This window comes from Cebus imitator, unplaced genomic scaffold (assembly GCF_001604975.1).
Source record: "Cebus imitator isolate Cc_AM_T3 unplaced genomic scaffold, Cebus_imitator-1.0 Scaffold169, whole genome shotgun sequence".
Taxonomy (NCBI): Eukaryota; Metazoa; Chordata; class Mammalia; order Primates; family Cebidae; genus Cebus; species Cebus imitator.
Genome location: NW_016107484.1, coordinates 180,454 through 196,694, shown reverse-complemented (window position 1 = coordinate 196,694; position 16,241 = coordinate 180,454). Strand labels below are relative to the sequence as shown.

General features: G+C 49.6%; 1 protein-coding gene across 5 annotated transcripts in view; it reads left to right on the top strand.

The window, feature by feature from the left end:
- Nucleotides 1-16,241, top strand: part of CAMKK2 (calcium/calmodulin dependent protein kinase kinase 2) — a 56,614-nt gene that overhangs the window by 19,663 nt on the left and 20,710 nt on the right. For all 5 annotated transcript variants that reach the window (XM_017544257.2, XM_017544255.2, XM_017544253.2 and 2 more), the window contains exons 2-7: nucleotides 378-907; nucleotides 4,921-4,968; nucleotides 6,253-6,306; nucleotides 7,032-7,083; nucleotides 11,846-11,979; nucleotides 13,638-13,674. In XM_017544257.2, the coding sequence (XP_017399746.1) occupies nucleotides 437-907; nucleotides 4,921-4,968; nucleotides 6,253-6,306; nucleotides 7,032-7,083; nucleotides 11,846-11,979; nucleotides 13,638-13,674 (796 nt within the window). In that variant the 5' untranslated portion in view covers nucleotides 378-436. The remainder of the gene's footprint in view (nucleotides 1-377; nucleotides 908-4,920; nucleotides 4,969-6,252; nucleotides 6,307-7,031; nucleotides 7,084-11,845; nucleotides 11,980-13,637; nucleotides 13,675-16,241) is intronic.

Sequence of the window (16,241 nt, the reverse complement as noted above, 5' to 3'; positions counted from 1 at the left end):
GCGGTGTGATCTCGGCTCACCGCAACTTCTGCCTCCTGGGTTCAAGTGATTCCTCTGCCTCAGCCTCCTGAGTAGCTGGGATTACAGGTGCCCGTCACCATGTCCAGCAAATTTTTTGTATTTTAGTAGAGACGGGGTTTCCCCATGTTGGCCAGGATGGTCTCAATCTCTTGACCTCGTGATCCACCCGCCTTGGCCTCCCAAAGTGCTGGGATTACAGGTGTGAGCCACCACGCCCGGCGCACACCATATTTTGCAAGATTTTTTAAGGATGTCAACTGGAGGCAGGAATTAGCAGCCTGGGCCAGGAGGAGAGGTGCTCCTTCCCTGTCCCTGCCTGCAGGAGCCGGGCCGGCTGACCCTTCATTTCTCCACAGGTGGCTCCGCTGCCAGATGGGAGTGCCCCAGTGTGCTGGATGAAGCTGGCACATGCACCATGTCATCATGTGTCTCTAGCCAGCCCAGCAGCAACCGGGCCACCCCCCAGGATGATCTGGGGGGCAGGGGCAGCAGCAGCAGCAAAAGCCAGCAGCCCTGTGCGGCCCTACGGGGCCTCTCATCCTTGAGCATCCACTTGGGCATGGAGTCCTTCATCGTGGTCACCGAGTGTGAGCCGGGCTGTGCTGTGGACCTCGGCCTGGCCCGGGATCGGCCTCTGAAGGCCGATGGCCAAGAGGCCCCCCTCGACACCTCCGGGTCCCAGGCCCGGCCCCATCTCTCTGGTCGCAAGCTGTCTCTGCAAGAGCGGTCCCAGGCTGGGCTGGCAGCCGGCGGCGACCTCGACATGAACGGACGCTGCATCTGCCCATCCTTGCCCTACTCGCCTGTCAGCTCCCCGCAGTCCTCGCCTCGGCTGCCCCGGCGGCCCACAGTGGAGTCTCACCATGTCTCCATCACGGGTATGCAGGTGCGTGAGTCGGTGGTAAGCCGGGTCCTGAGGGTCCCTGGTGCCCTTCCCTGCCCCCAGCAGGGTCTCTGTGGAAGGATGAGGTCCCCCAGAAGGATTTGAGTGCAACACTTGACCTGGGAGTTGACTCCAGAGAACCTGGGGGGCGGCTAGGGCCAAAAGGGGGCCCCACGGGGGTTGTGAATCAGCATGGGTAAGGGAAGGCAGTCAGCAAAGCGTGGGTTATGGAGCTGGTTACCAGTGTGGAGTGTGGGCCACTGGGGCTTGTTCCTTTGGGGAGACCCTGGGGAATGGCATAGAACAGCAGCTTCAGAGTCATCCCACCAGGGGGAAGGGAGCTGGGGTGTTTATACTCATGGGTGAGGGCTGTTGGGTTAGGTGTGTGTGACCCGCAGCGAGTGTGGACAGAGCAGCGGCAGGGCCAGAGGGAGCCTCCAGCAAAGAGACCGAGGTGTGGGTGAGTGGAAGGTGTGAGGGAGTGAAGTGGTCACTGAGAGCCTGGTGACCACCCGCCTGGCCGAGCGTGTGTTGGCACCAGGCACTGGGTTCGGCACTTCATTGACTATTTCCCACAGGACCCTCTACCGTGAACTCTGGGGGGCAGATTAGAACTCAGATCCCCACTGGGGTTCACAGGGCCCTGTGTGGTCTGGCCCTTCCCCACCCCTCCTGCCATTCTGTTGCCTGCTCCCTAAGCTCCCGCTGTTCCTGCCTTCTTCGCATTCCTTGGAATCCAAGCTCTTGCCCGCCTGGGGTCTTTACTCTCGCTGCTCCTTCTGCTTGGAACCACCTCCCCCCACCCCATGTCAGCTTTGTAAGGCCTGTTCCGTCTAATGTCCAAGTCTCATTTCCAGTATCACCTCCTCCAAAAGGCTTCCTGGGCCACCCTCCCTAAAGCACCCCCAGCCTCTCTCTACCCCGTGGCCCTATTTGCTTTCCTTCATGACATTCGTCAGCATCTGATGATCTGTGTGTTGGTTTCATTGTTTATTGCCTGTCTTCAGAACGTAATCTCCATAGGAATATTTCGTTCACCCCCAACCCCACTCCCATCCCCAGTGCCTAGCACAGTGCCTGTCACGTAACAGGAGCACAAAAATATTTGTTGAAGGAATGAATTAATTTAATTGGAAGAAGACTCAACATCAGGATGCCTTTCTAAAGGGGCTGATTTTTTTTTTTTTTAGATGCAGCCTCTCTCTGTCACTTAGGCTGGAGTTCAGTGGCTTGATCTTGGCTCACTGCAACCTCCGTCTTCCGGATTCAAGTAATTCTCCTGCCTCAGCCTCCCTAGTAGCTGGGACTACAGGTGTGTGCCATCACACACGGCTAATTTTTGTGTTGTTGTTTTTTTACTAGAGATGGGGTTTCGCCATGTTGGCCAGGCTGGTCTTGAACTCCTGACCTTAAGTGATCCACCTACCTTGGCCTCCCCAAGTGCTGGGATTACAGGTGTGAGCCACCGTGCCCTGCCAAAGGGACTGATTTTAAAGGGGCTATGGGGGCTACATTTTGAAGGCTAGGAAAATCTTTCATCATTGGAGATGGGGCCCTGGAGAGTTCAGAGCAGGGATAATTCACAGCGTGAGCCAAAGACAGAGCTAGGACCCATGAGCAACGGCTCCTTTTTAGCTTAGCTTCTTTCATGGCATCATGATTTTGAGATTTATCCATGTTGTGGCGTATATCCGTAGTTCCTTTTTTATTGCTGAATAAATTCCATTGTATGGATGTACCACAGTTTGTATATCCGTTCACCTGTTGAAGGACATTTGAATTGCTTCCAATTTTTTATTATTACAACTAAAGCTGTTATTAACATTTATATGCAAGTCTTTGTAAACAGATTTTCACTTCTATTGGGTAGAATGGCCTGTGGTATGGTAGGTGTTTGTTAAGAAATTGCCAAGGCCTGGTGCAATGGCTCATGCCTGTAATCCCAGATACTTGGGTGACTGACGCAGGAGGATTGCTTAAGACCAGGAGTTTGAGACCAGCCTGGGCAACATAGCAAGACACATCTCTCCAAAAAACAAAACAGGCTAGGGGTGGTGGCTCACACCTGTAATCCCAGCACTTTGGGAGGCCAAGGTGGGCAGATCACTTGAGGCCAGGAGTTGGAGACCAGCCTGGCCAACATGGTGAGACCCCGTCTCTACTAAAAATACATAAATTAGCTGGGCGTGGTGGCACGTTCCTGTAGTCCCAGCTACTTGAGAGGCTGAGGTGGCAGGATCTTTTGAACCCAAGAGTTCGAGGTTACAGTGAGCTGTGATCTTGCCATTCTACTTTAGCCTGGGAACAGAATGGTACCCTGCCTCAATACCTTAAAAAAAAAAAAGAAGAAAAGAAACTAACAAACTGTTTTCCAAAGAGAGTCCACCCTTTTACATTCCTACCAGCGGCATATAAAAATTTCATTTGCTCCCAGCACTTTGGGAGGCCGAGGCGGGCGGATCACGAGGTCAAGAGATCAAGACCATGCTCGCCATGATGAAACCCCGTCTCTACTAAAAATACAAAAATTAGCCGGGTGTGGTGGCACGCACCTGTAGTCCCAGCTACTCGGGAGGCTGAGGCGGAAGAATCGCTTGAACCCAGGAGGCGGAGGTTGCAGTGAGCCGAGATTGCACCACTGCACTCCAGCCTGGTGACAGAGCAAGACTCCGTCTCAAAAAAAAAAAAAAAAAAAAAAATTCATTTGCTCTACATTCTTCCACTACTTGGTCTGATCAATCTCCTTTTTAATTTTTTTTTTTTTTAAGACAGGATCTCATTCTGTCACCCAGGCTGGAATGCAGTGTGGTGCAATCACTGCTCACTGTAGCCTCAATTTCCCAAGCTCAATCAATCCTCCCACCTCAGCCTCCTGAGTAGCTGGGACTAAAGGTGCACGCCACCACGCCCGGCTAATTTTTGTATTTTTTTTGTAGAGACAGAGTTTCACCATATAGCACAGGCTGGTCTTGAACTCCTGGGCTCAAGCAGTCCACCTGCCTTGGCCTCCCAAAGTGCTGGGATTACAGATGTGAGCCTCCTCACCCAGCCTGATTAGTTCTCTTGAGTCTCGCCAGCCTAGTGGATATGGTTTTAATTTACGTTTACCTGATGACTAGTGATGGTGAGTGTCTTTTCCTGTGCTTATGTCCACTTGTATATTTTCTTTGGAGGAATTTCTGTTCAAATCTTCTGCCCATTTTTAAATTGGGTTGTTGGTCATCTTATTGAGCTGTAAGGGTCCTTTGTCTAATATCTGTGCTGTGAATCTGAAGTTTGAGGCTTGCCTTTTTGTTTACTTCCTTGCTTTCCTTTCTTTTCTTTCTCTTTCCCTTCCTTCCTTTCCCTTTCTCTTTCTTTTTCTCTTTCCCTTTCTCTTTCCCCTGCCCTCCCGTCCTCTCCCCTGCCTTCCCCTCCTCTGCCCTCCCCACCTCTCCTCTCTCCTTCCCTTTCCTTCTCTTCCCTTTTTTTTCTTTTTCTTTTTTGTTTTTTTGACAGAGTCTCACTTTGTTGCCAAGGCTGGAATGCAGCGGTGTGATTATAGCTCACTGCTACCTCAAACTCCTGGGCTCAGGCAGTCTTCCTGCCTTGACCTGCTAAAGTGTTGAGTTTACAGGCATGAGCCACTGTACTTGGCCGTTTTCATTTTCTTCATAGCGTATCAAAGAGCCAAAGTTTTGGCCAGGCGCAGTGGCTCATACCTATAATCCCAGCACTTTGGGAGGCCAAGGCGAGTGGATCACCTGAGGTCAGGAATTCAAAACTAGCCTGGACAACATGGTGAAACCCCATTTCTGTGATTACAGGAATGAACCACCGTGCCCAGCCTAATTTGTATATTATTAGTAGAGACGGGATTTCACCATGTTGGCCAGGCTGGTCTGGAACTCATGAACTCAAGTGATCCTCCCACCTTGGCCTCCCAAAGTGCTGGGATTATAGACATAAGTCACTGTGCCTGGCCTCTAGTTGCAAACTTAAAATTCATTTTCCATGTGTCTCTGCTTACTCTCTAGGACTGTGTGCAGCTGAATCAGTATACCCTGAAGGATGAAATTGGAAAGGTAAATATCCCCGGAGCCAGGGTGGTTTTCTGCATTCATTAGGGGCATTGAGGCACTATGGAGGGGACGGGGTAAAGCTTCGAGCAGGAGAGGCGTCTTTGGAGGCAAGGTTGGTGGAGGGGGTTTTGTCAAATTAAATATGTTTCTGCAAAAGCTCAGAAAGCTTCCAGAGAAATTTCATATTACCTTGGTGATAGTTACATTGCCATCACATTTGGGGTTTTGTTTCACCCCGAAGTACTCTGACATTTAGTTTTGCTATTTTTTTAGCCAAGGAGGGTATCATTACCATGGTCAAAAATCTGAATGCCAATAGAAAACAAGGAAATAACAGAAAGGAGAGAGGCATGCCAGGTGTAAGGCAGTGGGGAGTGGTAGTAAGGTAGTAAGGTAGTAGGGACTTGGCAAACCATTAACATATGGAAATGAGGGCTACATATAGCTAGAGCTTCCAATTTTTTCAAAAGAAACTAGGTATCTGGATTTTTTTCTTTTGAGACAGGGTTTCGCTCTGTCACTGAGGCTGGAGTGCAGTCGTGCATTCTCAGCTTCCTGCAACCTCTGCCTCCTGGGCTCAAGTGGTTTTCCTGCCTCAGCCTCCCAAGTAGTTGGGACTACAGGTGCGCACAACCACACCTGGCTAATTTTTGTATTTTTTGTAGAGACGGGGTTTTACTATGTTGCCCAGGCTGTTCTCAAACCTGACCTCAAGTGATCTGCCCCCCTTGGCCTCTCAAAGTGCTGGGATTACAGGTGTAAGCCACTGTGCCTGGAAGGAATATGGATTTTTATATCAGATATTTCTTTCTTTTTTTTTGAGACTGAGCCTCGCTATGTCACTCAGGCTGGAGTGCAGTGCCGCAATCTTGGCACACTGCAGCCTCCGCCTTCCAGGTTCAAGGACTTCTCATGCCTCAGCCTCCCAAGTAGCTGGGATTAGAGGTACCCGCCACCATGCCCGGCTAATTTTTGTATTTTTAGTAGAGACAGGGTTTTGCCATGTTGGCCAGGCTGGTCTCGAACTCCTAACCATGAGTGATTCGCCTGCCTTGGCCTCCCAAAGTGTTGGGATTACAGGTATGAGCCACTGCACCCGGACCAGATCTTTCTGTTTTTAAATGTTGGCAATTAATCTGAACTTTGTGAAAACCTGGGTTCCAACAAAGTACAGTTGTGGGACAGATTTGACCAATGGGCTGCCAGTTTGCACCCTCTGTATTAGGGTTCTCATTTTGCAGATCTTAACTTCTGGATAGTATGTCATGGGCATCTCCCTTTATCCAGGGCTCCTATGGCGTCGTCAAGTTGGCCTACAATGAAAATGACAATACCTACTATGTGAGTATCCGCATTCTCCTGCCTGCCCCCATTCTTATCCACAGAAGAGCCTCCTTTCCAGCACTCAGCTTGCTGGAAAGTTTTCATAGCTGTTGTCTCGTTTTATTCTTAGGTCATGTTTATTTCGTGCCTTAGGAAGGAAGTGGTATGCCCATTTTGCAGATGGGAAAATGGGGAGGTGAGGTGATTAGCCCAGGAGTTACTCATTCAACAGAAGGCATTTATGCCCTTCCTCTGAGCTGTCCTCTCTGCATCCTCTGTAGTACTGAGAACAAGGCAGCAGTGACAAAGATGTCTGCATGGGTGGCTTTGAGTCAGTCCAGCATAGGTTTGAACCTGACTCTACTGTGTGCCAACCATGTGCCCTTGACAAGTGCTATTTCCCCATGTGTAAAACAACCAGTCCTGCCCTCCTTTGCCCATTGCTCCAGCTCCCTTGTGTTTTGATTCGATAGCAGCAAGTCCCGAGGCTTGTGGTTTCCCACCTGGGAGAGCTGACTGTGGGCCTCAGGAACACCTCAGGGCTGGAGGCACCCCAGGAGTCTAGCCTCCCCACACCTCATGGCTGCTTGACCCCTCTGGTAATGAGGGGCTTACTCTGTTGTCCTGAGCCTGCCAGGGGGCCAGGAGCTTGGGCCAGCCTTAGAGTAGACGAACCCTCACCTCGCCTTCCTCCTCCTTCTCCTCCCTGCTTTAACCAGGACCTGGGGTCTTTTTTCCTGCAGGCAATGAAGGTGCTGTCCAAAAAGAAGCTGATCCGGCAGGCCGGCTTTCCACGTGAGTTTGGCTGGCCTTTGTTCTTAGATGCAGGTGCTGGGGCAAGACAGAGCAGAGCCCCCTGGATGGGAACTGTTGCAGAGGGTGCCCTGGGTGGGCACCCCATCCCGCTCAGGGCTCCCTACCGAAGGCAGAGCTTAACTTCTTGCTGAGGTTGTTTATTATTATTATTATTATTTTGAAACAGTGTCTCTCACTCTGTCTCCCAGGCTGGAGTGCAGTGGCACGATCTTGGCTCACTGCAACCTCTGTCTCTGGGGTTCAAACGATTCTCCTGCCTCAGCCTCCTGAGTAGCTGGGACTACAGGCACGTACCACCACGCCCAGCTAATTTTGTATTTTTCTTAGAGACAGGGTTTTACCATGTTGGCCTGGATGGTCTTGATCTCTTGACCTTGTGATCTGCCTGCCTCGGCCTCCCAAAGTGCTAGGATTATAGGGGTGAGCCACCACGCCCAGCCCCTTTATTCATTTTTTCTTAAAAATATTTATGGCTGGACACAGTGTCTCATGCCTGTAATCCCAGCACTTTGGGAGGCTGAGGCAGGTGGATCACTGGAGGCCAGAAGTTCAAGACCAGCCTGACCAACAAGGTAAAACCTCATCTCTACTACAAATACAAAAATTAACCAAGGGTAGTGGCGCATGCCTGTAGTCCCAGCTATTTGGGAGGCTGAGGCACAAGAATTGCTTGAACCTGGGAGGTGGAGTTTGCAGTGAGCCTAGATCATGCCACTGGACTGGCAGCCTGGGTGACAGGGCAAGACTCTGTCTCAAAAAATAATAAAATAAAAATATTTATTAAAGTTATATAGGTATGAAGTAAAAAAAATCCAGTAGAGGAAAACACTCTGGCAGTTCCTCAAAAAGTTAATCATGGTGTTACCATATGATTCAGTAATTTCACTCCTACTTACATATCCAAGAGAACTGAGCATATGTGTTCACACAGGAGCTTGTATGTGAATGTTCATAGCAGGTTTAGTCACAATAACTAAAAAGTGGAAACAACTCACATGTCCTCAGTGAATGAATAGAGTAGATATGTAACCAGTGGAATATTATTCAGCCATAAAAAGTAATGAAGTACCAATTCATGCTCCAACACAGAGGAGTCTTAAAGACATTATATTAAGTGAAAGAAGCCTGGCCGGGTGCAGTTGCTCACACCTGTAATCCCAGCACTTTGGGAGGCCGAGGCAGGCAGATCACCAGAGGTCAGGAGTTCGAGACCAGCCTGGCCAACATGTTGAAACCACATCTCTACTAAAAATACAAAAATTAGCCAGGTGTGGTAGTGGGTGCCTGTAACTCCCGCTACTTGGGAGGCTGAGGCAGGAGAATTGCATGAACCCGGGAGGCGGAGTTTGCAGTGAGCCGAGATCATGCCATTGTACTCCACCCTGGGCAACAAGGGCAAAACTCCATCTCAAAAAAAAAAAAAGAGGCCTAACACAAAAGGTCACATATTATGTGATTCTATTTATGTGAAATACCCAGAAGAGGCCAATCCATAGGAACAAAAGTAGATTTTTGATCGCTAGGGGCTCTGATGGACAGGGGACATGATGGGTAAATGCCAGTAGATATCAGATATATATATGTATATATCTGGGGAGGCATTGAAAGTATTCAGTTGTCAGCCAGGCACAGTGGCTCACGCCTGTAATCCCAGCACTTTGGGAGGCCGAGGTGGGTAGATCACTTGAGGTCAGGAGTTCAAGACCAACCTGACCAACACAGTGAAACATCGTCTCTACTAAAAATACAAAAATTAGCTGGGTGTGGTGGCACTCGCCTGTAGTCCCAGCTACTCGGGAGGCTGAGGCAGGAGAATCACCAGAACCCTGGAGATGGAGGCTGCAACGAGCCGAGATCGTGCCACTGCACTCCAGCCTGGGCAACAGAGTGAGATTCCCTCTCAAAAAAAAAAAAGATAAAAAAAAGCTGGGCACACGCCTATAATCCCAGCACTTTGGGAGGCTGAGGTGGGTGGATCATGAGGTCAGGAGTTCGAGACCAATGTGGCCAATATTGTGATACCCCATCCCTACTCAAAATGTAAAAATTTGCTGGGGGTGGGGGTACACACCTGTAATCCCAGCTACTTGGGTGGCTGAGGCAAAAGAATCGCTTGAATCCAGGAGGTGGAGGTTACAGTGAGCCGAGATCGTGCCACTGCATTCCAGCCTGGGTGACAGAGCGAGACTCCATCTCAAAAAAAAAAGAGGGGGTAAATTAAAAAAATTTAAATACCACGAGGCATTTGAATAATATCTACCAAAAAAAAAAAAAAGCCAAAGGACAGGAAGACACATAATGGAGGAGAGTTTCTTGCCCTCTTCCCTTCTCCGACAGGCAGCCTTGGCTTTTAGCTCTGTTAGTTGCTGGTAGCTTCTATGTGTGGTCAGATGACAGGCCTGCATGAGTGTATCGGAGGCGGCTTCCACGTAAGCTCCCTGCCTGCATTGCTGGGCAAAATGTCAGCTTGGGCCAAAAAGAGAAATTAGATCAGAACACACAAGCCCCATCCCAACTGTGGGACCCTCGTTTATCATTCGTATCCAAATGCTGTACCAGGCAGTAATCCTTGTGTCACTATTATCCATTTTTGACATCTGCTCCTGACTTCTTCCAGTGACTGTGGAGGATTTCGCTTGCTTAAACACTCCTTCTTACCTCCTGTCTTAACAAAATAGCAAACGGTGTGCTATAACAATGTACCAGAGACTGGGTGGCCTAACCCATGGACACTTATTTCTCACACTTCTGGAGGCTGCTTCGTAATTATCACCGTCTCCGGTGTGGTGCGGTGGCTCACGCCAGCCTTTGGGAGGCTGAGGTGTGTGAGTCACTTGAACCCAGGAATTGGAGACCAGCGTGGGCAATGTAGTGATACACCCTGTCTCTACCAAAAATTTAAAAATTAGCTGGGCATGGCGGTGTGTGCCTATAGTCCTAGCTACTCGGTAGGCTGAGGTGGGAGGATCACTTGAGCCTGGGAGTTCAAGGCTGGAGTGATTCTTGATTGCACCACTGAACTCCAGCCTGGGAGACAGACCCTGTCTCAAGACAAACAAACAAACATGGATAGTGCCTTCTTACTGAATCCTTACATGGCAGAGGGGCGAGGCAGCTATCTGGGGTCTCTTATAACATTCAGGAGGGCTCCACCCTCCCAACCTCCTCTCCTCCTGAAGTCCCATGTCCTGATACCATCACACTGGGGATCAGGTTTTCACGTGAGAATTCTGGAGGATCACAAACATCCTGACCACAGCACCTCCCTTTCTCCAGCAGGCTGGCCAGCTCCTCTGTGGCCACACACCCGCCGCTTCCCCTCACTGCATGGCGAGTATCTCCCCCCTCCCCATGCTGTAAGAGGAGGCTGTTCTCACCCTCCCTTTTCCTTTGAACTCAGCTTCTCTTCTTTCACATCCCTCTTCTGACACCTGCACTTTTGCCTTGCCTTTTCCAAGACCAATCACATCCCAGTTCTGTTCTGTTAATCACACTTAGAGCCTTCCCTACACAGGATGTGTGCCATCATGAGGGTTTCCACTGTGAGCCTGTACATCCTTGTGACTGTTTGCCTATTATTATTATTATTATTATTATTATTATTTTGGAGACAGAAGTTTTGCTTTTTTGCCCAGGCTAAAGTGCAGTGGCATGATCTCGGCTCACTGTAACCTCTGCCTTCTTGTTTCAAGCGATTCTCCTGCCTCAGCCTCCCGAGTACCTGGGATTACAGGTGCCCACCACCACGCCCAGCTAATATTTGTATTTTTAGTAGAGACGGGGTTTCACCATGTTGGCCAGGCTGGTCTCGAGCTCCTGACCTCATGATCCACCTGCCTCAGCCTCCCAGAGTGCTGGGATTATAGGCGTGAACCACCTCGCCTGGCCCTGTTTGTTTATTATTTACTGGAGGGTCAGGTGGTGACCTGAGTGCCTCTCCTTTCTGGCGTAACCTTTTGTTTTTCTCTCCTGATGCTTGCTTCTTCTCTTCTCCCTGGCTTCGTTTTATATCTGTGCTATTTCTTTTCTTTTCTTTTTTTTTTTTTTTTTTTTGAGGTAGAGTCTCGCTCTGTCACCCAGGTGGAGTGCAGTGGCATGCTCATGGCTCACTGCAAGCTTGACCTTCCTGGGCTCAGGTGATCCTCCCACCTCAGCTCTTGAGTAGCTGGGACCACAGGCACGTGCCACCATGCCAGGCTAATTTTTTGCAATTTTTGTAGAGTCAGGGTTTCGCTGTGTTGCCCAGGCTGGTCTTGAACTCCTGGGCTCAGGCAATCTGCCCGCCTTAGCCTTCCAAAGTGCTGGGATTATAGGCATGAGCCACAGGGCCCAGCCAGCCATCTGTGCTGTGAGTTAAGGAGATAAGAGATCACGTTGATGTCTGTTTTATGGACTACGAAAACTGAGCCCAGAGAGGGGCAGCGACTGACTCACGCTGGGGTGTTGAGGTTGCCGAGCTAGGCTACAGTTGCCGCAGCACTCCTGCCTCTCACCATGGACTGGGGCATGGACTGGGGACGTGACTGGAAGGAGGGAATTCACAGGATGGCTGAGGCCTCCGCCCTCACTCACTTGCAGCAGCAGAGGAGGCAGAGGAGGAGAAGGCTAGTTAAAGCCCCTGGCGGCAGCAGCCCCTCCAGCCCTGCGGAGACCCTCTCGATTTTGATATCCTAACTGCAGCTGCCCTCTGCAGAGGAAAGTCTCTTTGCCCTGATCCTTGGTCCGTTTCTGTCTCCTCCAGGTCGCCCCCCACCCCGAGGCACCCGGCCAGCCCCTGGAGGCTGCATCCAGCCCAGGGGCCCCATTGAGCAGGTGTACCAGGAAATTGCCATCCTCAAGAAGCTGGACCACCCCAATGTGGTGAAGCTGGTGGAGGTGAGGGTGGAGGCACCGAGGAGGGAGGGAGGCCCTGGCTTTGTTAATCCGCAAACACCCGCCTCTAGTTTCCAGGGAGAGCCCAGTCACACCAGACCTCTCGCTGCAGGGCTGAGTCGTGTTTACTGCTCCCTGAGACTAGTTATTACTCACATTTCTTTTTTTCCCCTTCTTTCTTTTGCCTGCTTCGTTTTTCTATCAGGTATTTGTTACTCTCACTTTACGGAAAAAGAAATTGAGGCTCAGAGGGATCCCTTCACCCATTTCTGTCTCTTTAAACCGGTTCTCTTTCTGCTTACACATAGGGGTAATCGTAGCGCCAAAGCAGCCACACACACGATGAAAACAAATGGCATGGCTGTGTTCCAGTACAACTTTATTTTCAAAAACAAGGCCCAGCCCAGTGGCCCACACCTGTGATCTCAGCGCTCTGGGAGGCTGAGGCGGACAGGTCATTTGAGATCAGGAGTTTGAGACAAGCCTGGCCAACATGGTGAAACCCTGTCTCAACTACAAATATGAAACAAATAATGGACAAAAAATAAATAGGCACAGGGCTGAGTTTGGCCCATAGGCTGTAGTTTGTCAGCCCCTGCTCTACATCAGCAGTTCTCATACTTTTAGGTCTCAGGATCCCTTGGTACTCCTAAAAAACCCCATCTCAACTAAAAATACAAAAAAATTAGCTGGGCATGGTGGCGGGTGCCTGTAATCCCAGCAACTTGGGAAGGCTAAGGAAGGACAATCGCTTGAACCCGGGAGGTGGAGGTTGCAGTGAGCCGAGATCATGCCATTGCACTCCACTCTGGGCGACAAGAGTGAAACTCTGTCTCAAAAAAAAAAAAAATTTTTTTTAAAGACCCCCATAGCACTTTTGCTTATATGAGTTATATTTATTAATAGCTACCACATTAGAATTTAAAACTCAGAAAATTAAATTTAAACTATTAAGTCATTTAAAAACAACAGGCTGGGCACGGTGGCTCATGCCTATAATCCCAGCACTTTGGGAGGCTGAGGTGGGTATCTTGCTCTCTGTTGCCCTATGGCATTTGGCCTTTCCACCCAACAAGACTCTTTGCCAGCCCATCTGTTTGTTCATTCATCAGATATTCCCTGGGCACCTACTGTATGCCATGCCCTGTACGGGATGCCACTGAGGAAACCAAGGTGGATGTAGCCTACTACCTGCCCTTTGGAGACAGAGAAAGTGCTATGGCTGTTCCGGGCAGGGAGACATCATTTCCTGTGGGGACAGGGGCAATGGGGAGGCTTCATGGAATTACTTGAGCCCAGATGGGATTTGAATTTTCACCCTTAAGACCCTTATCTCCTAGGAAATGGGTTGGATTCTTATTCAAGCAAGAGACATTTCTGGGGGGTGGTATTTTGCCCCCTTCCTTTTGCATCTTCCTTTCTGAGTGTTTGGATCCCTGAGGATCAGACTAAGAGGTGTTTATTTTCCAACTAGCCATTAGGATCTCACACTCTGGAGCTTTCCCTATGCTCTCCATCTTAACTGGGAAACTCGCTGCCAAGTGCAGCCCTTCTGTTGGCAAACGTAGCCACGTGGATGCTGCTTCCTTCCTGCTCATATCTGTTCTCTCTTTTTCTCCCCTGCGGTCCATTTCCTGCCTGTTCTGTGCGGCTGTGCCAAGGTCCTGGATGACCCCAATGAGGACCATCTGTACATGGGTAAGGAAGCCCTTTTCTTCTGCCATCCTCACTCAGGCAACACACTTGCCAATGCCCAGGGGTCCTCTTGAGGCAGCCCGTGGCCTGGCACCTCCCACCAAAGACAGCTTTCCCCTTTCTGGTCCAGCTGGCCCCACCGGAGGCCACACTATGGTTGGGATCAGGGGGCGGAAGGGAGTTCTTGCTGGAACTTTATCTGGATAAAGTTCTTCATTCATTTGCATATATTTGTTGTTCTGAGACAGGGTCTTGTCCAGGCTACAGTTCAATGGCGCACAGCTCACTGGAGCCTTGATCTCCCAGGCTCAAGCGATCCTCCCACCTCAGCCTCCTGAGTAGCTGGGATTACAGGCATGCACCACCATACCCAGCTAATTAAAAAAAATTTTTTTTTGAGACAGAATTTTGCTCTTTCGCCCAGGCTGGAGTGAAGTGGCGTGATCTCAGCTCCCTGCAAATTCCGCCTCCTGGGTTCAAGTGACTCTTCTGCCTTAGCTGGGATTACAGGCGTACGCCACCACACCTGGCTAATTTTTGTATTTTTAGTAGAGATGGGATTTCACCATGTTGGCCTGGCTGGTCTTGAACTCCTGACCTTGTGATCTGCCCACCTCAGCTTCCCAAAGTGCTGGGATTATAGACGTGAGCCACCTTGCCCAGCCTAATTTTAAAAATTTTTGTAGAGACAGAATCTTACTATGTTGTTCAGCCTGGTCTCAAATGCCTGGGCTCAAGAGATCCTCCTGCCTCCCAAAGCATATATTTATTGACCACCTCCTATATGGTGGGCACTGTTTTAGGTGGTACATAGAAAAAATGTAGAAAAAAATGTTTAGATTTGATTTAACATTGTATAGGAAAATCTATAACCAGCATCCCAAACTCGTGATTTCATGGATATTATCATCTAGGACAAGGCTAAAAAATTAAAAACAGTCCATTTAAAGAAAAACATTAAATAATTTATGTGGCATATAGGTATGGCCAAATGATCAACATAGTAGGCAAATCAGTGAAATTTGGGGAGATGCAGTAGAAATCACAATCTGTCAAAAGTCATTTTGTTCCAGCATGGTATTCTTAGTGTAATTCTCTCAATTGGGACCTGAGATCCAGTTCAGAATGACTTTGAGCTGTTTCTGAGGCATGCCTTTGTTCATGCGACAAATGTTACAATTTGTCAGATCTGCTCTAGGTTCATCAGGGACAACATTCAAAACCTCCTGTCCTCAGGGGGCGCACCTGAGCATGATGCACGGGTTTCGAAAGCGACACCACCATAACAAAACAAAAGCCCCAGCAGGGTATGAGGGGCTGCGAGTTTTGGGTTGCGGGATGGAGAAATACAGTGGCTCTGCAGGGACTGTCTCACCGAGGTGACATTTGGGCAGAACAGTAGGGACCAGGTGGCAGAGGGTATTTTACGACATTGTAAAGAAGTTGGGTCGGGCGCGGTGGCTCACATCTGTAAACCCAGCACTTTGGGAAGCCGAGGCGGGTGGATCACCTGAGCTCAGGAGTTTGAGACCAGCCTGGGCAGCATGGCGAAACCCCGTCTCTACTAAAAATACAAAAATTTGCTGGACGTGGTGGTGTGCATCTGTAATCTCAGCTACTTGGAGGATGAGGCACAAGACTCATTTGAACCTGAGAGGTGGAGGTTGCAGTGAGCTGAGATGGTGCCACTGCACTCCAGCCTGGGCAACAGAGTGAGACTGCCTCAAAAAAAAATTAAAAATTTGGCTTTGATTCTGAGGGCGATGGAAGCCATTGGTGGGGGTTGAGTTGAGGGATAGAATGAGTATAAGAAGAACATGGCCCAAGCCTCTAAGAGGAGTCTCCTGATCTGCTTGAGCTGGGCAGCTGCAGAGACAGTTTTTCACTACTCAAGGTGGCAGTTGCAGAAAGGAGCCATGCTAATTTGGGACATGTGATTCCAGTGGTTTTGAAAATCCTGACACAGTTATATTTTACTTTCCAGCCACAGCCGTGTGAGCCTGAGACAGACAGGGCAGTGCACAAGGCCACGTAGTAGGTGTCAGGAAGGCTCTGCAGCCACAGGCCTGACATGGAAAGAGCAGAAAACTCAGTCCAGGTGTGGTGGCTCATGCCTGTAACCCCAGCACTTTGGGAGGCTGAGTTGGGAGGATCACTTAAGGCCAGGAGTTTGAGGCTGTAGTGAGCTACGATTGTACCACTGCACTCCAGACTGGGTGACAGAGCAAGACCCTGTCTCAGTTGAAAAAAAAAAAGGGAGTGGGCTGGGCATGGTGGTTCATGCCTGTAATCCCAGCACTTTGAGAGGCTGAGGTGGAAGGATCATCTGAGGTCAGGAGTTCAAGACCAGCCTGACCAACACAGTGAAGCTCCGTCTACACTAAAAATACAAAGTTAGCCAGGTGTGGTGGCACATGCCTGTAATCCCAGCCACTTGGGACGCTGAGGCAGGAGAATCGCTTGAACCTGGGAAGTGGAGGTTGCAGTGAGTTGAGATCGTGCCATTGCACTCCAGCCTGGGCAACAGAGAAGACTCTGTCTCAAAAAAAAAAAAAATTTTTTTCAAAAAC